The following is a 22,598-nucleotide window of genomic DNA, read 5'->3' as shown; positions in this document are numbered from 1 at the left end:
TAGCTTAATCAGGCGTGTTAGAGCAGGGATGAAACAAATAACTGCTCAGCCAGTAGCTCTTCAGCAGGCTTTTTACCACCCCTGACTTATAGCTTGTGTCTATGCATTTTTTGTGTGTAGGCCTGATTGCATGCTGACTTTGAGGGCCAGTATCCTAGCCACAGATTAAGCCTTGGCTGCAAAGCTATTTCAATGGAGATTTCCCCATTGAGCATACTTCGTAGACTAGGAATAGGAATCTAGACTAGGAATAGGAATCTAGACTAGGAATAGGAATCTGTGAAGAAATTGCATGTGAGTGTGATTGTAAGTGGGACTATGTCCATCTCTGAGTCAGTACGTAGCTCATAGCTAGCTACGTACCGGCCACAGACTTGTGTGGCTTGTGTTGATGTTAACGAAGGTGCCCGTTCCATTGGTGATCTTCATGTGCAGGACTCGCCAAACATGGCTTCCTGCTGGTCTGCCATCTACAGTGTGAGAGGGAACAGATCTAGGATCAGTTTACTCTGCCTAAATCCTGACCTGAGCCATCAGGGGATAAATCACAACACTGATCTTAGATCAGTGTCTGGGGGGGTAACTTCATCCACATTTAATTATAAATGCCATAACTCAATCAAAATGTAGGTCTTTATCCCAAATAAATGGCATGGAATTGACGCAATCCAATAMTATAACTAACTTTGATTTTGGGGTGAACTGTCACTTTATGGGTTCTATCAACCCGTGATCAATGCAGAAAATATAAGTGTCCATTGAAACACATACTTTGCTTAACAACAACAGCTAAGATAATATCACAGTGTGTCTATATCAGTTAAATATTTACCTTGAGTCCATAAACCAATGTCCAAATGCCCACGTTGTAACAAACATATCAATTGCTAATATACTGCTTCAAAATATCACCTCCTATCCACATTCATCCTTAGAATCAGTCAGTTATTGCATGTTTATATTACCTGTGTGTATATATATAGTGGTCTCTCTAGCTCCCTACTCTATTACGATCCTATGTTATTTATTCTGACGAAATGTTCACATGCTATATGAAAAAGCAATCATTTATTCTATTTTTCTGTCCGCTTTTGTATATAATCTAGATCATGCATTCGATTGTACAAGGTACTGATTTATAGATTTTCTGATGTGTTTTCTTGCTTGACAAATCCAATTATTCTTGAAACAGAAGCCAGGTGTGTGTGCTGACCATTTACACTGAGGATGGCCTGAGATCTTTTATTCATGCACTTTCTTGCACTATGATTTTTTTGGGGCCCCATGATGTCCAAATAAGCATCTTTATTTTGCATTCAAGCCTCAGTTATAGATGTATTCTTTTCCCCCCTCCACCTTCTCCTGTATATATAAACACGCAATAAATGGCGTATGCTTAGAATTAAGCCGTTTTACACACAAAGGTGATATACACACACAAAGATATACACACAAAATAACATGAAGATCCACTGACCTAGCATGGCTGATTACACAGACAAAACAAAGCTACCTTAATCCCATAAAGATAACAGACTCATTCCAAGATGTGGAGATGATGATGTATTGATGAGATACTCACAGCAGACATAATAGGGATCAATTCTCCAAAGATAGAGGGATCTGTCAAGCCAAAGTGGTGACTGGTGAAGCAGAAGGGTGAAGAGGAGATCATGTATGAATAAATAGGTGTTATATGACATTATAATAATAAACATCGAATATGGCTTAATCGCTGTAACTAGATACAAGGGAGAGGAGGGGAGAACAAAGAGACCATATGTGATAGAAACATCTGATATGYCTTGCAGAGAAGATACTTTACTGAACTCAGCATAGCTAAGTTACAGCAGGACGAAACTCTGCTCCTACCTCTGTAATACGAATTTAAGATAAGATAAAATAGCATTTATTGTATTTGTTTTACATACATTTTCTTTGCATGTTAGAAACTCCATATACAGGATATAAAAACAACCGATAATACACAACAAAAAAACGTAGGGAAATGGGGAATGTACATYGGACTATACAAATTATTTCAAATCATTATAGCAGTAACGTATCTTCCAATCTGTACATTATACAGGCCTTCTTTTTGGATTCTAACTGCCATTTTGTGGCTTTTTCTACACTGATTTCTCACTTATGACTGACTGCATTCTTGACAGGGGCATCATGTGAGTCATGTGACRAGTATCATGTGACTCACCAMTGTTCAGTACTTTGGGGAGGATGGAGAAAGGCAGAAAGCAGAGGAATTCACTCCAGCACACACACAGTAAGTAAACAAACATTCATTGCTTCTTCTATTAGAAAAAATGTGAATTGTAATTTCAGTTTACTTCCTTGATTGACCTAATTGAAATGCAATGACCCCAACCCTGATACACAGTAACTCAACTGGCATTAGAGTAGTCCATGGCATGGACTAATTCTGGAARTGTATAGAGAAGAGGTACAAATGTATTTGACAGYGACTCCAATGGTAGAGCATAGCTTGCTACGCCAGGATAGTGYGTTTGATTCCCGGGACCACCCATACTTAATGTATGCATGCATGACTTTAAGTTGCTTTGGATAAAAACATCTMCTAAATTGCATATATTATATTATACAGTATATTACTATATATTTTAACATACATCGCACCAGATGTTAACTAAAAAGGTCGTTTTCATCTGCAACACTGTCCAATAACGTTCTCTTTCATCATTTGCTCATATTCCCTCTTTACTGTTTTGCAGCGTGCCTGGGGAGTTTCAGAAGAAACAGTGATGAATCAATAGGATTAACAAAACTGTGTGTGTAGTAGACTAAGATTAAGCTGAACCTTGTGAAAATGAATAATTAACATGGTGACACACGCCGACAATCTGAACACATAACCGCACTATTGTTTTAAAGATACGGATTTGGAGTTGAGTGCTTGACAATAGCGAAATTGCTGGGATTTGGCTTCTGTTTGGTTAAGATTTAGATTTWAAAATAAATAAAAGACAGAAAATATGTGAATTTCCCTGGAGTGTGTGCCGCCGTCCTTATCATAAATACACACACAATTCATACGCTGCGAGATATACAGTGCCTTGCATAAGTATTTAGAGCCCTTGCATTTCTTCACATTTTATTGTGTTACAAAGTGGGATTAAAGTGGATTTAATTTCAATCTTAATTCAAATAGTCTTGCCACCTGGAAACACTTATTTCTGGACATGAAGTGCAGCACCATCACGCAGTGAAACGCCTGCCATAAAAAAGTACAAACAACAACAAATACAAATCAATGTTTTAACGTAATGTTATTTGCTTTGGTAGTTACAGGAGTTTTTGGGGCTTAGCACATTTCGTTTGGGATAGCAAAATCAAATAAAGTCTATTTATTGTTATCATTACTAATAATCAAAGTCCAAAGATAGAGGCCACTCAACTGTATTATCAGAATTAGAGCTAGGGTCTGCTAAACTACTGTATGACCTCTAGTGACCTTTGAATGACCCCAGACCGACCCATCATGATGCAATTGTTCCAGGACCTCACCAGCTCCGCTGCGCTCAGCTCCTGCCAGCTGATGAAGTTGTGAAAGGGAACTCKCGTTTTTGTGTGTGTGTGTAAGAGAGATGTAGAAAAAGAAAGAGAGAGGTGTGGGGTGGGATATCGACACAGGTACACACATACTGTACTGTTATTCAGTCCTGGTGATCAACAAGGGCCTGTGTAAGTGCAGGCTTTTCCCCCCAGCCAAGCAGTAGCACACATGATTCTACTACTCAACTAACCGTAGTCTGGGTATTGCCTGTGCTGGAACAAAGGGTTATTTTAGGGTTATTTTAGGACCAGGGCCATAAATAGGATTAGGAAAATCGTCCCATCAGCAGTGCTTGACTTCACACCAGAACTAAGTTCCGAAACCTCACATTTCCTACTGCTTGAGTTCCTAAATATAAAATGGTACCAGCACCCAATATGAGAACTGGCACCTATTTCAGTCCAAGTCAAGCATGGGCTAGTATGGAGGTCATCCTTGAACCTGTCTCTTATACACATCTAGATGTGTATAAGAGACAGGTCATACCCATCTGGTTCCTTGTCAACACCAAAAACGGTATAGAACCTAGGGTTATTTTAGGACCAGGGCCATAAATAGGATTAGGAAAATCGTCCCATCAGCAGTGCTTGACTTCACACCAGAACTAAGTTCCGAAACCTCACATTTCCTACTGCTTGAGTTCCTAAATATAAAATGGTACCAGCACCCAATATGAGAACTGGCACCTATTTCAGTCCACTGCCCATCAGCAGTGTGTGAGAGACTGAAACACTAACTGACATTTGTATGTCTAATGGTCAGTATTGAAGAGAAAAGATGAGGCCTAGTTCTCTTTACGGGCCCTTTATCACAGTTGCACAACTCCAATCCATGTTTCTTCCTCACTCTTTTACCGGACTTACACTGTAAAGCCTACCCAAACCAAACTGTCCTGGCTCAGATGTTTTATTTTTTACATTGTTGTTTCTAGTACGGTTCCAGCAACTATGGTGGATCTGTAACCTGGCCAGCCCAGTAGAGCTAGACTTGTCTCCGTTTGGCCCAGTAGTGTAAAAAGGGTGTAGTTGATCATTTAATGTCAAGATCTCAAACACCTCTATAACTCAGTCTCTGATTCGCCTATTAGCCAAGAACAAAAAACAGAGACAGTGCAGCCCTAGAGGACTGGAACTATATCAATCAGTGCATTCAGAAAGTATCCAGACCCCTTGACTTTTTCCACATTTTGTTACATAACAGCCTTATTCTAAAATGTATTAAATTGGATTAATACACACAATACCTCATTTTTTGGTTGTCCTTCTGGAACGTTTTCCCATCCCCACAGAGGAACTATGGAGCTCGGTCAGAGTGACTATCGGGTTCTTGGGCACCTCTCTGACCAAGGCCCTTCTCCCTCGATTGCTCAGTTTGGCCGGGCGGCCAGCTCTAGGAAGAGTCTTGGTGGTTCCAAACTTCTTCAATTTAAGAATGATGGAGGCCACTGTGTTCTTGGGGACCTTCAATGCTGCAGACATTTTTTMGGGAGCCTAGCTCATTAGTACACCCTTGTGGTTGWATATATATCTATTGTATATCTTATGATACAACAATTAATAATGTTGWACAAATACCATCAAGGGATATGTAACAATTTACAATAWCGAACCTAATGAAACATCTGTGAAAACCAATCCAGCAATATTTTAGYTTTAAATACATTAAAAATATATATTGTTGGTACATGTGTGTCAACTTACTTTCTGATTTTTTTGTACACTCACATTGCAATCATAGACTGAAATACTGAATTCTGGTGTGTGGAATAGAGAGGAGGTGGGTGCTGTGCGGATGGGAGCTTGTCACTTGTTTTCAACATGTAGTCAGTCTTGGAAGGTGGACTCGAAGAGGGAAACTGCAAAGTCCAGGCGCTGCTGCCCTCTTTGTTSTGYGTGTTTGCAGTGCTASTGTTTTTAGCTKATCTGTGCAGCTCACATTATGTGCCCAGTATGATKGTTTTCTTGCTCCTTCTTAGCAGATAATGACAACATGACKATAACAGTAGCTGATGTAATGAAAAGTTGGAGGGTGGTTGGTAATGGAGGKCATCAGGTGGATCCATGTCTGGGTGTTAGGCAGAACCCCTAGGTCCTGGAGAACAGGAGCAGAGTAAAGGGAACCGGGTAGGAGACAGACGTAAACAAGAAAACACACAGGTTAAAGGATTATCAGGTARGTAAAAATACAGTTATTGAATGATTTAATTTAAATGTTTGATTAGACATGCAATAATGTTAATGGAAGACAGAAAGAAAGGATACCACCGGTCTAATTTTTTTATGTCAGTGGGGTTGGTAAGGGATGGTCCTTGGAAAAGAGAGAGATGAGTTGTGAGAGAAAATCCAGGGTGGTGTCATGACGACTGGAGTTCTACACCTTAACAGTACCTACCTGGAAGTGGTGGTTACTTAATGTGACCCAGTGGTTAGCCTTGAGATTGACTATTTGGAGAAACCACTGGACTGCTGACAGCATGGTGATGCCGCCCACCATGAGGCAGCAAATACAAATAGTAGTCATCTGAGTTTTTATATTCACCTTAACGGATGGTGACCCCAGCGAGGAGCGAAAGAGCATCAAGCGTTCCCAGGTATCGCCTTCCTTTCTTCCTTCCTAAAAGCCAAGTAATTCGCCCGGGTGTCAAAGCACTTGGTCCCCTTGATTCTCCTCCGGTGGCTCTCCTTTTTCTCAAGCGCCTTGTCCATGTTCAGTCTCACCTTGATTGATAAAAGAAATAAATGCAATTATAGTTAATATTATTACAAATACATCTCTTATATATCTCTTGGAAGGCCAGAAAATAAATAAACAGCAGACAATCATTTTGACCTSGTCAAAAACCTCCACATCCTTCTCAGTCCGTGCCTGAAGGTGGTCCTCGAAGGCYTTCTGATCTGGTTTGKCWACTTCCACCACATCAGGTGGAGTATCAGTGATCTCAAACTACGTTATACAAAAATAGCAACAGAAAAACACTAAGTCAATCACACATTGTTTTATACTACAGTATAGGCAATCATTTTATGTATAATTGCATTGTTTACCTCAGTAAACAGCTGCGGCTCCCGTCCGTACAGCAGGCGATAGAGTGAGTACTCTGGAGGCCTGGACGATGCTGTTGTGTGCAAAGATAATTACCTTCAGGTTGTCCTCCCACCATTCCTAGAACCCGTCAAGGGACTTGCCCATGGCAGTCTTGAGGGTGTGTTTGGTCCTTTCATCCAAACCTGGAGGAGGGGGTAGGAGAGGGATATCTATTGACAATGGAAGATATTGACATGTCTGATTATGTACCAAGGAAAAAACAAAAACTAATTGTAAAAAAAAACTCWAACAAACTATTGGTGGCAGAATATAACCTATTACATCCATACCTTGTTCCAGAGTTCACAACCTCGGTCACTCAAGATGACCTCAGGAGAACCATGGGTGTTGAAGATGTCCATCATCGCCTTGGAGGTGGCCTCGCCAGTCTGGTCCTTGATGGGTATCATACAAAAGAAAATACATTTCTGGTTCCAAGCACCCTTTTCATATGGGTTACAGAAGGGAATTTAGAGTTAAGCCCATTATCTTCCTTTACAGACCTTAATGGGTATTGCCTCCACCCACTTGGTAAAATAATCGGTCGTCATCATGCTAGACAGGTATTCACCTTCAAGCACAATGTGACAAATTGAAACATTGTTTTCTCTCTGATATGACATTCATTGAAATCCTAATAATTTCAGATATAATCGAATGTGATCGATAAACAAACTGTTATTTCACTTGCCCAGCTGTCCATATCTTTGACAATCCCATGCCAAAAGAAGTGTATGTTGATTTTGGCAATCAGAAGTGTATGTTGATTTTGGCAAGCATGGCTTCACACCGAAATGGCCAACATGCKTCTCGGCATGGTCAGCATGGTCTCCTTCTCCTCAGTGAAAATCACCCTCCTGTGTGGCTGACAATCCTTCCCCCGTAGGTACATGTGATTGCCTGACAAGTTTGAAGACAAGAGTTGTTGAAATACTCAAGTCTAAGTCATTTTGCACGACTGACTTCCTATGTTTCTCTTCCCCATGACCCTCTGTCTTTTACGCTCTTCCCACCTCTCTTTCACTTTCATCTTTTATTTCTCCCTCTTCCCCCCTCTCTCTACTGTACGTCGCTCTGGATAAGAGCGTCTGCTAAATGACTAAAATGTAAATGTAAAAATGTCTATTTGTCTGTGTGTCTGTCTAGCAAAGACACCTAGTTAAGGGCAGTTGGAATGACCATAATTGCTTAGACCTACCCATTTGATTGATCAGAGTTAACTTATATACCTCAAAATGCAGACATATAACTAAATGTATAACTAGCKACTTCTAGATGACCAACTACCTAGATGGAAAACTGTTGTTGAAAAATGGTTGTTCATGCGGTGRCTTCATAGTACTTCGCCTGGTTGGAAAGATAAAATAACATCTCCTCAAGGGATGCCATTGAAGTGCAGCTAACGTTACATACAAACTGAAAGCTACAAAAACAATTAGCTAGCTCGCTAATGTTAGCTAAACAAAACMRTCTGGCTAGCTAGCTGACTAGGCAGGCTGATGTAAGTAAACAAGTAACGTTAGCTAGCCATTTAAATCCKAAAACATATTTGGATAGTATTCTTTGCAATGTTTCGGCAGTCCTGGGAACCCAAAAAKCTTTTTTTGCAGGGGGACACTATTTGACATGACAGGCTCTTTGGTTTTTCATTTGTTTTRCATAAATGACTGCTGTAGTGGAAGGATGAGACGSTGATAATACTCCTGACTGGCTGGCGTTCCKATGGAAGTCCTGGGGTCACTGACGCCAGGAGAGGTGTGAAGACAGATTAATTGAATGTTACTGTGTGAATAAAATTGCCATGTTTGGACTGTTCAAGAGTTCGTAAAGAGCTATGAATGTTGATATATTTTATTGCACTGTTCAGAGGGAGCGACACAAGGGTGCACTCATATCATTTAAATATAGTTGATTAGATTAGAATCTGGTTGTGTTTTCCTTTCTTTGACTTTTCCCTGCGCCATATGTGTACCGATTCGGCTAAATGTAATGCTATTAATAAGCTTGAAATGTTTTCCTATTATTTTGCATTGGTTAACSATTGTGATGAATGATATTTAGTATCTTCTGCTTTTCATTAATAAACAGGCATCGGTATAAACAGCAACAAAAAGTATTGATGATCCGCATAGACCCTTTGATTTTTCATTTGTTTTCTATGAATGACGACTGTAGTGTAAGAATGAGAGAAGGTGATTGGCTGGCATGCAAAGCCCGGTATGATGACTGAATCACAATATATTACATTGTCTGGATGGCAGACCATCTGTGGGCTATCACAAGGTTCAAACATWCCGTATCTGTGGCAATCTCTAAGAAGAGATGTTCTCATGGAAGTCCTTAAGTCACTGACGCCAGGGGAGGTGTGAAGACAGATGAAGACAGATGTGAACAAAATGAATGTTACTGTGMGAATTAAATAGTCATATTAGAATTTTTCAAGAGTTCACAAAGAGCTATGAGTTTGTATATATTTTATTGTGCTGTAAATGCTATGGATTTATTGTTACACAGAATGTTATTTTGTTTATCGGGCAGCCGATAGTTCAAAGAGGGAGTGACACAAGGATCATTTACAGTTGAAGTCAGAAGCTTACATACACTTAGGTTGGAGACATTAAAACGTGTTTTTCAACCACTCCACAAACCACTGTTAAACTATAGTTTTGGCAAGTCAGTTAGGACATCTACTTTGTGCATGACACAAGKAATGTTCCCAACATATGTTTACAGACAGATTATTTCACTTATAACTCACTGTATCACAATTCCAGTGGGTCAGAAGTTTACATACACTAAATTGACTGTGCCGTTAAAAAAACTAGGAACATTCCAGAAAATGATGTCATGGCTTTAGAAGCTTCTGATAGGCTAATTGACATCATTTGAGTCAATTGGAGATGTGGATGTATTTCAAGGCCTACCTTCAAACTCAGTGCCTCTTTGCTTGACATCATGGGAAAATCAAAAGAAATCAGCAAAAGACCTCAGAAAAAAAATTGGCTTCAGGACAACAAAGTCAAGGTGTCAAGGTATTGGAGTGGCCATCATAAAGCCCTGACCTCATCCTATAGAACATTTGTGGGGAGAACTGATAGTCTGTGCGAGCAAGGAGGCCTACAAACCTGACTCAGTTACACCAGCTCTGTCAGTAGGAATGGGCCAAAATTCACCRAACTTATTGTGGGAAGGTTGTGGAAGGCTACCCGAAACGTTTGACCCAAGTTAAACAATGTAAAGGCAATGCTACCAAATACTAATTGAATGTATGTAAACTTCTGACCCACTGGGAATGTGATGAAAGAAATAATAGCTGAAATAAATKAATCATTCTCTCTACTATTATTCTGTGATTGGAGAAAACTGTGGCTGTGATTGGAGAAAACTGAGGATGGATCAACAACATTGTAATGARGACATAATGACTTAAACGACAGAGTCAAAAGAAAAATACAAATATACKGAATAAAGTATGACTGAAAAGAAAAAAAACAGCAAAGGAACACACTTTTTGGCRTAAATGCAAAGCCTTATGTTCGGGGCAAATCCAACACATCACTYAGTTAACTGCCTTCTTATTTTCCAGCATGGTGGTGGCTGCATCATGGTATGGATATGCTTGACGTTGGCAAATCTCTTTTTCAGGATAAAAAGAAATGGGATGGTGCTAAGCACAGGTAAAATCCTAGAGGAAAACCTGCTTCAGTCTGCTTTACAGCAGTCACTGGGAGAAGAATTCACCGTTAAGCAGMAAAATAACCTACAACACAAATCTACACTGGAGTTGCCTACCAAGACAGGGAATGTTCCTGAGTGGCCAAGTTACAGTTTTGAATTAAATCTGATTGAAAATCTATGGCAAGACTAACATTTTTGTCTAGCCATGAGTCCCAACATCTTGACAGAGCTTTAAGAATTATAKAAATAATAATTGGCTAATATTGCACAATCCAGATGTGTAAAGCTTAGAGACTTACCCAAGAAGGCTCACAGCTGTAGTSACTGCCAAATGTGTTTCTAACATACACCGAGTGTACAAATTATTAAGGACACCTTCCTAATATTGAGTTGTCCCACACCCCGACGAATTGAACAATGTAAATTCGTTGGGGCATGGACTCTACAAGGTGTCGAAWGCGTTCCACAGGGATGCTGGCCAATGTTGACTCAAATGCTTCCAACAGTTGTGTCAAGTTAGCTGGATGTCCTTTGGGTGGTGGACCATTCTTGGTACACACGGGAAACTGTTGAGTGTGAAAACCCAGCAGTGGTGCAGTTCTTGACACAAACCAGTGTGCCTGGCACCTACTACCATACCCCGTTCAACGGAAATGTAATATTTTGTCTTGCCCATTCAKCCTCTGAATAGCACACATGCTTAAAAAAACTTTAACCGGTCTCCTCCACTTCATCTACACTGACTGAAGTGGATTTAACAACTGACATCAATAAGGGATCACATCTTTCACCTGGATTCACCTGGTCAGTCTGTCATGGAAAGAGCTGGTGTCCTTAATGTTTTGTATACTCAATGTATATATTGACTGAATACTTTTCCAAGGACTATATTTTTGTTATTTAATTTCTATCAATCTTAAAAAATATATATTCTTCCACTTGACATTTTAGTATTTAGTGTAGATTGTWGACAAAAAATTACAATTAAAAACCTTTTAATCCCACATTATTACATCCTAAAGGTATGGCTTTAAACCTCCATTGTATCACAATCTTCATGCTTCCAACTCAACATTAGCAGACATTTCAAAGGAGTTCAATATTCTTGCCTAAAGCATTCTGTAAAAACTGTTCATTCTCACCAAAGATGGAGATACTACATTGTTGAAGCGATTGAGTCGATTGTCTACAGTTGCATTTGACCGTTTTCCTTATAGGCCAACACGTCAGCAAATTAGTATGACGGTCCTTGCTTACACTGTGAGGTTCTGAGCTACAGTGCTTAAAACCATACAAAGTGAGGAAATGTAAAAAAAAAACAGATTCACAGATCTACTCAAGTAATGCTAGAGAGACAGCTGTGTTCAGATGTGAATAGAGAGTACACAGCAGAAGTGGGGAGTGAACCAGGATATGAGGAGTTGTAGGGTCTCTTAGGTTTAACTGTTACTTTGACAATTGTTTAGACCTAGAAATCAGATAACTTTTAAGGTATTTCATAGTAAATGGATGAACTAATCAGATCCAAAAACGGAGGACCCAATGGCCCGTCACAGCTTAATTTGCCAACGTTGAGTATGAAGTGAATAAAAGCATAATTTCAAAGCACAGCAGCACTCCCATCTATATATACACACAGCATTGACATATTTGATAACATAAATACATCGAGTAAGTGATCAGACTGACCAAAGTGCTAAGACACATTTGAATTGTGGCTCAAGTCCAAAAGAGTTCCTACTCCGAGTACACGTACATTCCCAAAAMMCCACCTTTGAAACGGRAACTAGCACACAAGGCTCAAACCTGGGAAAATTGGTAAAACTGGGAAAAGTTGTTAGACTATTTAGGGGGAATCAGATTCCTTATTACAAATACATGATTGACAGTCTCAGGTAGAGACAACTGTATTTTACTGGTAAGATTATTTTGTAGTGATTCTGAGGAACCAGGGCATGGACTCACTGGACTTGAGTTCAATGCGCGTGCGCGCACACACACACGACAGGGTACATTGAAAAAGAGGTCATATGGCAATGGGATACATACAAACTACTAACAAAATGTGTGAATCTGGCAATTTTTAGGCTTTACAGTGTTTGTTTACATTTAGTTTGTGTACAAACATTGGCATAATACAAGCGTATATTTTGGGTTCTGATGGGGTACGACAGTTGAACTAAACTCATGAGGCATTTATAAGTTATATTCTTCAAGAATCAAATGGGTACATATCATTAATTTATAATACAAAKATGGATGCAGCAACTGCTGATTGCCCCCTACCAATTTGAAGGGAAATCCCACAATCCTCCTTGTTATCGACAATAAGGATCCTAACAACTATCCAGACATTAACAGGAAGATAAGACTGTGCGTAGTTTGCGTACATATTTTACATAAAAAAATTATCCTATCTTGAAACCTTAAATTTCATATATTTACATTCCAACACCTTCCAAAAAGCCAGTCCCAACAGTTCCTATGCTTCCCAACCCTAATCCACAGCCAGATTTAGTCTCCTCTCCCCACCCCATCCCCCCAATAAACAGAGTGARGCCTCCACCCTTGGAGGTCTCATCTGATCTCTAGGGCCTTGCCCTCCAGGACCATCTTGATCTCTTTGGCATCCAGCGTCTCGTACTGCAGCAGGGCGGTTGCCAGGTTCTTGTGCTCCTTGGCGTGAGACTTGAGGAGCGCCCTGGCCCGCTCGTACGAATCCTGAGGACCACACAAACCACCAGAAAAGTCAGGAAATTATTTTTACACAGCCAGTGCCATTGTCTCACGTCAGCTGTCTGCACTGATCTGTCTGATAGTTCGCAAACACTCATGGGACATCAAAAAATACATTTGACCACAATATGCTGCCCTAACATTCGAAAATGTTACCAAGGTGACATCGTCCACTGAACCCCCTTTCATCCTCAAAGGAGTCAGAGTTAAAAAACTATAAACCTGTATCTAATATTTAAGCGTTAAGGCACAAGAGGTCGTGCTATGTGATTAATAGTCACAGGTAAATGGCGTTGTTCAYCCCGACACGAAACGAAGTGCCAGTCAACCCATTTACCTGCGACTGTATTCATCACATAGCGTGATCTTGCGTGCCTTGTTGGTTTTATAAAACAGTTAACATATTAAACTAACAATGAATTACATATTTTAATTAATTTTTATAAGAAAAATTCCTACAATTCCATTCTTCCACCAATTTCATTCTACCACCAGTCTGGTCAAAAATCGGTTGGTTCTTTTGGGCATGTTGCCACAGATGCGACCAGTCGTTAATTCTGTTGTTATGCAAAAGGTTCAACAATTTAAAGGCAATGCTACCAAATACTAATTGAGTGTATGTAAACTTCTGACCCACTGGGAATGTGATGAAAGAAATAAAAGCTTAAATAAAATCACTCTACTATTATTCTGATATTTCACATTCTTAAAATAAAGTGGTGATCCTAAATGACCTAAGACAGGATTAAATGTCAGGAAAAACTGAGTTTAAATGTATTTGGCTAAGGTGTATGTAAACTTCCGACTTAAAATGTATGTTAGGTTAGCTGTGATTAGTACGCCTAGTTCTTCAGCACAGCTGACTGCTCTAGCTGCAACGTTATTGCGCTGGCCAAATGTTACAAAGTACTAGCGAGGCACAGTGCCAGATGTCAGAGTCCGATACATGCTGATTTATGAGAAAAGACCCATAACTTTATCAACAACCTGTCAAACTGGCTACCGTAAAGGCCATTCAAACAAGCTAGCACTAGGAMGCTAGCTGGAGCACGTTTGCTCATCTGATCGAGCATGGTTTGCTGTAATAGCCAGTGCGTCATAGCRKCGGAGAGCAGAATYATTTTCAGAATTAGGAYCTAGTGTTAAGCGGATAAGCAACATCTACATTTTTWGAGATGAGTTCCAGTATAGATGGCTCATGGCAACTGCGTGTCCTGTTAGAATGATGCCATCTGACAGAAGARAGTGTTGAATGAATTTCTGTAAAGGGCTTCAAATCAAATCAAATGTTATTTGTCACATGTGCCGAATACAACAAGTGTAGACCTTACCGTGAAATGCTTACTTACAAGCCCTTTACACACAATGCAGTTTTAAGAAAAATAAGAGTTAAGAATATTTTTGCTAAATAAACTACAGTAAAAAAAAYAAGTTACACAATAAAATTACAATAACGAGGCTATATACAGGGTGTACCAGTACCGAGTCAATGTGCGGGGGTACAGGTTAGTCGAGGTAATTGCGGTATGTACATGTAGGTAGGGGTAAAGTGACTATGCATAGATAATAAACAGTGAGTAGCAGCATCGTAAAAAGAGAGCGGGGGGGGTCAATGAAAATAGTCAGGGTAGCCATTTGATTAACTGTTCAGCAGTCTTATGGCTTGGAAGCTGTTAAGGAGCCTTTTGGACCTAGACTTGACGCTCCAGTAGCACTTGCTGTGGGGTAGCAGAGAAAACAGTTTATGACTACGGTMGCTGGAGTCTTTGACAATATTTAGGGCCTTCCTCTGACACCGCCTGGTATAGGGGTCCTGGACAGTAGGAAGCTTGGCCCCAGTGATGTACTGGGCCGTACGCACTACCCTCTGTAGCGCCTTGCGGTCAGATGCCGAGCAGTTGCCATACCAGGCGGTGATGCAACCACAAGCCAAAGAGCACCAAGTCAGGGCCTTAGAAGGACGATGTATGTGGAAACTTACCTTTAAAAGTATCCTGACTTCATGTTCGATGGCAGCCTGTGTCTCCGGGCTCTGTTTGGTTTGGTCAGCATAGGTCATGACACCCAGCTACAACACAGGTGAGAGTGTGAGTGAGTGAGTGAGTGAGTGAGTGAGTGAGTGAGTGAGTGAGTGAGTGAGTGAGAAAGATATACTGTCACAATATATACAGTGCATTCGGAAAGTATTCAGACCCCTTGACTTTTTCCACATTTTGTTATTTTACAGCCTTATTCTAAAATTAATCAAATAGTTCCCCCCCCATCAACCTACACACAATACCCCATAACGACAAAGCAAGAACAGGTTTTTAGAAATTTTTGCAAACGTATAAAAAATATATATAAAAAACGCAAATATCACATTTACATAAGTATTCAGACCCTTTACTCAGTACTTTGTTGAAGCACCTTTTGCAGCGATTACAGCCTCAAGTCTTCTTGGGTATGATGCAGCAAGCTTGGCACATCTGTATTGTCTTGTCTGTGTGCTCTCCCCCGATTGCTCGGTTTGGCCAGGAGGCCAGCTCTAGGAAGCGTCTTGGTGGTTCCAAACGTATTCCATTTAAGAATGATGGAGGCCAATGTGTTCTTGGGGACCTTCAATGCTGCAGACATGTTTTATGTACCCTTCCCCAGGTCTGTGCCTCGACACAATTCTGTCTCGGAGCTCTACGGATAATTCCTTCGACCTCATGGCTTGGTTTTTGTTCTGACATGAACTGTCAACTAGGGGACCTTATACAGACTGGTGTGTGCCTTTCCAAATCATGTCCAATCAATTGAATTTACCACAGGTGGACTCCAYTGAAGTTGTACAAACATCTCAAGGATGATCATTGGAAACGGGATGCACCTGATCTCAATTTTGAGTCTCATAGCAAATGGTCTGAATACTTATGGAAATAAGGTATTTAGTTTTTTTTTTTTTTTTTTTAATATACATTTGCAAACATTTCTAAAAACCTGTTTTCACTTTGTCATTATGGGGTATTGTGTGTAGATTGATAAAGACATTTTTTGGTAATCCATTTTAGAATAAGGATGTAATGTAACAAAATGTGGAAAAAGGGAAGGGGTCTGAATACTTTCCGAATGCACTGTATGTAGTGCTGCAACATAGGGTGGTTACCATTTATGCCAATGAAGCTCATTGAATTGAGAAACAGAGATAGATCTTTGTGAAGGTTCCACACTAGGTAGTAGGTCTTGACGGGCATACAATACAAACAGCAGGCCTTTGCTCATGCAGTATAAGACATTCATTCATTTCCTCTTTCTCGAACAAACATAACTTACCCTCTCACACATTCCAAATCTGGTCACCATCATTCTTGCAATTTTGGTGGCAGCATCAAAGTCACTTGATGCCCCTAAAAAAAACAAGATGAACATGTATTTSATATATTTTGTTGAGTCTTGGACTCTTGGAAGACTATTAACGGGCTAAAAGATACCAATGGCTCAGTGAGTCAGAGCATGGTGTTGGCAACAGTAAGGACCTGGGTTCGATTCCTGCATGGGTCACATATACTGAAGATATGCGTCACTGTCAATYTTRCACAATTCTYTAAGTCACTTTGGATAAAAGTGTCAGCTATATGACCATATCATCAATCACTAAAACYTGAATATTATTTATTTTACATTTGGATGCCAGGATTACCCCAACACGGGATGCACCATCCCGTTTTCTGGAAAAMTCTTATTGTTCTACAGTACTGTGCTAGGTGTAACTCTGTACTCTAATTGCCCTCCTACACCAACTCTACATCCCCCTGCATACCAGTGGTGATGAACTCATTGCCAAATATGATCTCCTCTGCCACACGGCCTCCCATGCTGACGTCCATCTGGGCCAGCAGCTGAGCTCGCGTCTCGCTCCAGCGGTCATCCTCRGGGAGCATAGACACCTAGGATGGACAGTGGGGGAAGAGGAGTGAGGCCTGGCAACAAACGGAACCAACCACTTCACATTTGACGATTCTAAAAACATAAAAAAACAATCATTTCATTTGCAAGACAAAACACAGGGGGAATTAAGCATTATGCATTATTATACTGGCATGCTCAGCAGAACAGATTCCTGAAAAAAAGGTGGTTTAATTTTGTGTCATAGCCTTCATATAAGACACAAGTATAATTTTTTTTATTTTTTATATATTCTAATTAGTCTAACCATGTTGTGTTCCCTACCCATCTAGTTTCCTATATATTTAAAATTCCCTATTTCCAGTCCTACTTACATGACCCAGGGAAGAACCTCTGGGCATGATGGTGGCCTTATTGATGGGCATGGCGTCCTTGGTGTAGTACGCCACGATAGCGTGGCCAGACTCATGGTACGCTGTGATCTCCTTGTTCTTCTTGTCTATRTCCACACTCCTCCTCTCTGGGCCTGTGGGAGGGAAGAGATGGATAGAGATAATCACTTGATTTCCTGCTCGAAGCCATTCGGTCCCTGAATGCCAAATAAACCCATAGGAAGGTCCGAGAGGATTGTATAGGTGTATGTAGTCCCATCTCGTTCACTCAACTATTGGAAGTCTGGGCACAATTCAGGTTTGGATTTATATTTTGAATGGGAGTGGTCAGAGTCGGTGGCATTCAGCGCTCACATTTGATTGGCTCTAAGTAGAAATGCTGTTTCCAATTAGGAGCGGCATTTCCTTCTGTTTACTTTTAGTTTTTTTTTCTTCTTTTGTCATTTTGTATCTTACAGGGTTGTTTCGACATAGAAAAGTATTGGACGGGCCGCCTAAGTGTTTTTTCGGGCGCCTATGTCCAAACAGTAAAAAAATATATAATAATAGTAATAATAAATGGGATGAAAAAACGTTTTCAGTGTAAACTTAGGACGACTAAAAGAGATATAAAGTATGTAGATCATGGACACATATACGGTGCATTCGGAAAATATTCAGACCCCTTGACTTCTTCCACATTTTGTTACGTTGCAGCCTTATTCTAAAATACTAAGTACTTTGTTGAAGCACCTTTGGCAGCGGTAACAGCCGAGTCTTCTTGGGTATAACGCTACAAGCTCGGCACACCTGTACTTGGGGAGTTTCTACCATTCTTCTCTGCAGATCCTCGCAAGGTTTGTCAGGTTGGATGGGGAGCGTCGCTGCACACCTATTTTCAGGTCTCTCCAGAGATGTTCAATCAGGTTCAAGTCCGGGCCCTGGCTGGGCCACTSAAMGACATTCAGAGACTTGTCCCGAAGCCACTCCTGCGTCATCTTGGCTGTGTGCTTAGGGTCGTTGTCCTGTTGGAAGGTGAACCTTTGCCCCAGCCTGAGGTCCTGAGCGCTCTGATGCAGGTTTTCATCAAGGATCTCTCTGTACTTTGCTCCGTTCATCTTTCCCTTGATCCTGACTAGTCTCCCAGTCCCTGCCGCTGAAAAACATCCCCATAGCATGATGCTGCCACCACCACGCTTTACCGTAGGGATGGTGCAGGGTTTCCTCCAGACGTGACGCTTCAGGCCAAAGAGTTCAATCTTGGTTTCATCAGACCAGAGAAACTTGTCAAAATGTGGAAAAAGTAAAAGGGTCTGAATACTTTCCAAATGCACTGTATATATTTCTAAATAAGATCATCTTTGAGAACTAACAATCACCAAAATAAAAGCTAGTCAGTCAGTAGCTACGTTTCCATCCAATTGGCGACAGATTTATGCGAATATTCTCAAATTTGCAAATGCGCATTTTCCCACCTGTGATGTGTTTCCACCAAACAGACTTTTAGCTTAAGTTTTCATGCATCGAATAAAAATCTAATGTTCAATGTGTTTCCATCACATTTTCAATTGTACCGATAGTTTTGTCACAGAAACTGTTGCGTTGAATAACAAAAATGTGCCTATTCTGGTCTTGGCATGTGTGCTTTAACCAACAGCTCACACATACAGTGCGGGTAGGCCAGTCTACATGATGAGATTATTATGGAAAAGAGTGAGAATATTTTTATTTGTCAAATGGCAGTCAAGCATCGATCATCATGTCACTAGAATCAGACCCTCGATATTTATTGGAAAGGAGCATCAAGATCCCAGTGCACTTCCACCACCCTGTAAAGTTCATCATAAATTATTTAATCTGTACCCTAATAAATTGCATGGTTTCCCGAGTCGGAGGACCACACAGCATATCGTCGCATGACTCCAAGTTTACGTCGATATGATGGTTATTATATCAATATTTGCGCATAAAGGCATTTCCATCGCCATTTCTCGCATATTTTACAGACACAAAAAGATCACACCATGTCGAACGAACAAATGATCTGTTCCATTTGTAAAATTGTACCGAAACTTCCTGTTTCCATCACAGTGGTTGTGATTTTTGTGATACAGTATGACTTTACATAAAAACTGTGGATGGAAACCTGGTTAGTCAGAGAGAATCGAAAGTTTAAAAAATGATGCATTCAGGAGTATTTTTGTCATGGCATGGGGCCCCCATTGATTTTGTTATGTTTGAGTCACGACAAAATGTTTAAGCCATGACAAAATGTGTAGAATTGCAGGAAATTAGTATTAAAACGGCACATTTTCTCTCAGCCCCATGACCCCGTTTTCTCTCAGCCCCAAATTAGATTTAAAACTGCACATTTTCTCTCAGCCCCATGGCAAGATGTGTACAACTGCAAGGGGTAGGTACATAAAGGAAGGGTAAAGTGACTAGGCACCAGAATAGATAACAAGAGCAAGAATAAATTACAGAGGAGCAGTAGCATATGATGAGCGTGAAAGTGTGTGTGTGTGTGTCAATACGTGTCGATATGCATGTGGTTTGTGTTAGCAGAGAAGAGTCATGCCTCGAATTTAAAATTGATTAAATATAGATTTTTGGTCACTGGCCTACACAAATATCCTAGAATGTCAAAGTAGAATTATGTTTCTTGAAATGTTACAAATTCATTACAAATTAAATCTGAAATGTTTCAGTTAATACAGTTGAAGTCAGAAGTTTACATACACTTAGGTTGGAGTCATTAAAACTAGTTTTTCAACCACTCCACAAATTTCTTGTTAACAAACTATAGTTTTGGGAATCGGTTAGGACATCTACTTTGTGCATGACACAAGTAATTTTTCCAACAATTGTTTACAGACAGAATATTCACTTAATCACAATTCCAGTGGGTCAGAAGTTTACATACACTAAGTTGACTGTGCTTTAAACATTTTGGAAAATTCCAGAAAATTGATGTCATGGCTTTAGAAGCTTCTGATAGGTAATTGACATAATTTGAGTCAATGGAGGTGTACCTGTGGATGTAGTTCAAGGCCTACCTTCAAACCTCAGTGCCTCTTTGCTTGACATCATGGGAAAATCAAAAGAAATCAGCAAGACCTCCACATTTTTTTGGACCTCCACAAGTTTGATTCATCCGTGGGCGCAATTTCCAAATGCCTGAAGGTACCACGTTCATCTGTACAAACAATAGTATGCAAGTATAAACACCATGGTACCACGCAGCCGTCATACGCTCAGGAAGGAGACGCGTTCTGTCTCCTAGAGAGGAACGTACTTTGGTGCGAAAAGTGCAAATCAATCCCAGAACAGCAGCAAAGGACCTTGTGAAGATGCCGGAGGAAACCGGTACAAAAGTATCTATATCCACAGTAAAACAAGTCCTATATCGACATAACCTGAAAGGCCGCTCAGCAAGGAAGAAGCCACCGCTCCAAAACCGCCATAAAAGAAAAGCAGACTACGGTTTCGCAACTGCACATAGGGACAAAGATCGTACTTTTTGGAGAAATGTCCTCTGGTCTGATGAAACAAAAATGGAACTGTTTGGCCATAACGACCATCGTTATGTTGAAGGAAAAGGGGGGATGCTTGCAAGCTGAGGAACACCATCCCACCGTGAAGCACAGGGGTGGCAGCATCATGTTGTGGGGGTGCTTTGCTGCAGCAGGGATTGGTGCACTTCACAAAATAGATGGCACATTGAGGAAGGAAAATTATGTGGATATATTGAAGGCAAAATCTCAAGACATCAGTCAGGAAGTTAAAGCTTGGTCGCAAATGGGTCTTCCAAATGGACAATGACCCCAAGCTACTTTCAAAGTTGTGGCAAATTGGCTTAAGGACAACAAAGTCAAGGTATTGGAGTGGCCATCACAAGCCTGACCTCAATCCCATAGAAATGTGTGGCAGAACTGAAAAAGCGTGTGCGAGCAAGGAGACTAAACCTGACTCAGTTCACCAGCTCTGTCAGGAGGAATGGCCAAAAAGTTTCCAACTTATTGTGGGAAGCTTGTGGAGCTACCCGAAAGTTTGACCCAAGTTAAAAATTTAAAGGAATGCTACCAAATACTAATTGAGTGTATGTAAACTTCTGACCCACTGGGAATGTGATGAAAGAAATAAAAGCTGAAATAAATCATCTCTCTCTACTATTATTCTGACATTTCACATTCTTAAAATAAAGTGGTGATCTAACTGACGCTAAAACAGGGAATTTTTACTTGGATTAAATGTCAGGAATTGTGAAAAAACTGAGTTTAAATGTATTTGGCTAAGGTGTATGTAAACTTCCGACTTCAACTGTATAGTCTTGTGACTGTGCATAGAGTCAGTGCAAGATAGGGTCAATGTAAATATCAGTGTTAACCATTTAATTAACTATTTAGCAGTTTATGGCTATTTAGCAGTCTTTTGTCATGGAGTTATGCTGCTCGGGCCTGCTGGTCCGAGAAGATGATCCGGTACCATTTGCCGGACAGTAGCAGAGTGAGTCTATGGCTTGGGTGGTTGAAGTCTTCTGAATTTTCGGACCTTCCTCTGAGAAGCCGTGGTTCTGAGGCCAACAGGCTGACTACACCGCTCGTGTCACGTGCGCGCAAGCTTTGCAAAATAAATTAGAGTCTATGTTATTCAATTATTGACCCACACTGCTGAGTGCGCCAACGAGTGCTGCGTTGCCAAGGGCTAAATAGAAAGTCAGTTCTATTTCTGATGCAGATCGGGCTGCGCAGTCTGCATCTCCATCTCCTCATTAGTTTATAGAAGCAGGTACCTCGTGCCATCTCCTCATTGGTTATACCCACGTGGGTGATTGAAAGACGAATGAGGTGGTGGCGGTAATGCACCTAATTTATGAAATTTGGCAATCGCATATAAAGTCATAGAGAAGAAAAGCCTAGAAGGAGGAGAGATGACTAGAAACATTGGTTGACCTTTTTATGTGTGGATTAATTGTCGGAGTAGAGGACCTTGTGCATTTCAGGTAAAATAACAATCAATGTTTATATCCCAGGACAAATTAGCTAGAACAGCAAGCTAGCTAAAGAGGACAATTACTAGCAAGTGCAAGTATCTAAATTGCCATAAAGGTTTAATGCTTTTGACCTGTCCAAAATAATGTAATTGGTTGAGAGTTGTTTTGATATTTTAACCTGCGTGTCGTTGGCGTTTGGTGTGGGGGGACAATACATTTATGCACGATGGCCATGCGTGCAGCGGTTTGGTTCCGTGTAAGGCGTGAGGAATATGAT

The 22,598-nt window shown here is 40.5% G+C and overlaps 1 protein-coding gene across 3 annotated transcripts in view; it reads right to left on the bottom strand.

The window, feature by feature from the left end:
- Positions 1–9,130: 9,130 nt before the first annotated feature.
- LOC111956851 (ATP-dependent zinc metalloprotease YME1L1) overlaps positions 9,131–22,598 on the bottom strand; it is a 58,407-nt gene continuing 44,939 nt past the window's right edge. For all 3 annotated transcript variants that reach the window (XM_023977514.2, XM_023977515.2, XM_023977513.2), the window contains 5 exons: positions 17,332–17,483; positions 16,872–16,998; positions 16,385–16,458; positions 15,069–15,155; positions 9,131–13,072 (listed from right to left, as the gene is read on the bottom strand). In XM_023977514.2, coding sequence (XP_023833282.1) covers positions 12,929–13,072; positions 15,069–15,155; positions 16,385–16,458; positions 16,872–16,998; positions 17,332–17,483 — 584 coding nt within the window. In that variant the 3' untranslated portion in view covers positions 9,131–12,928. The remainder of the gene's footprint in view (positions 13,073–15,068; positions 15,156–16,384; positions 16,459–16,871; positions 16,999–17,331; positions 17,484–22,598) is intronic.

The sequence above is a fragment of the Salvelinus sp. IW2-2015 genome, linkage group LG32 (genome assembly GCF_002910315.2).
Source record: "Salvelinus sp. IW2-2015 linkage group LG32, ASM291031v2, whole genome shotgun sequence".
In the NCBI taxonomy this organism is placed as follows: Eukaryota; Metazoa; Chordata; class Actinopteri; order Salmoniformes; family Salmonidae; genus Salvelinus; species Salvelinus sp. IW2-2015.
The sequence above is the reverse complement of the archived record's forward strand: the minus strand, read 5'-3'. Positions and strand labels throughout refer to the sequence as shown.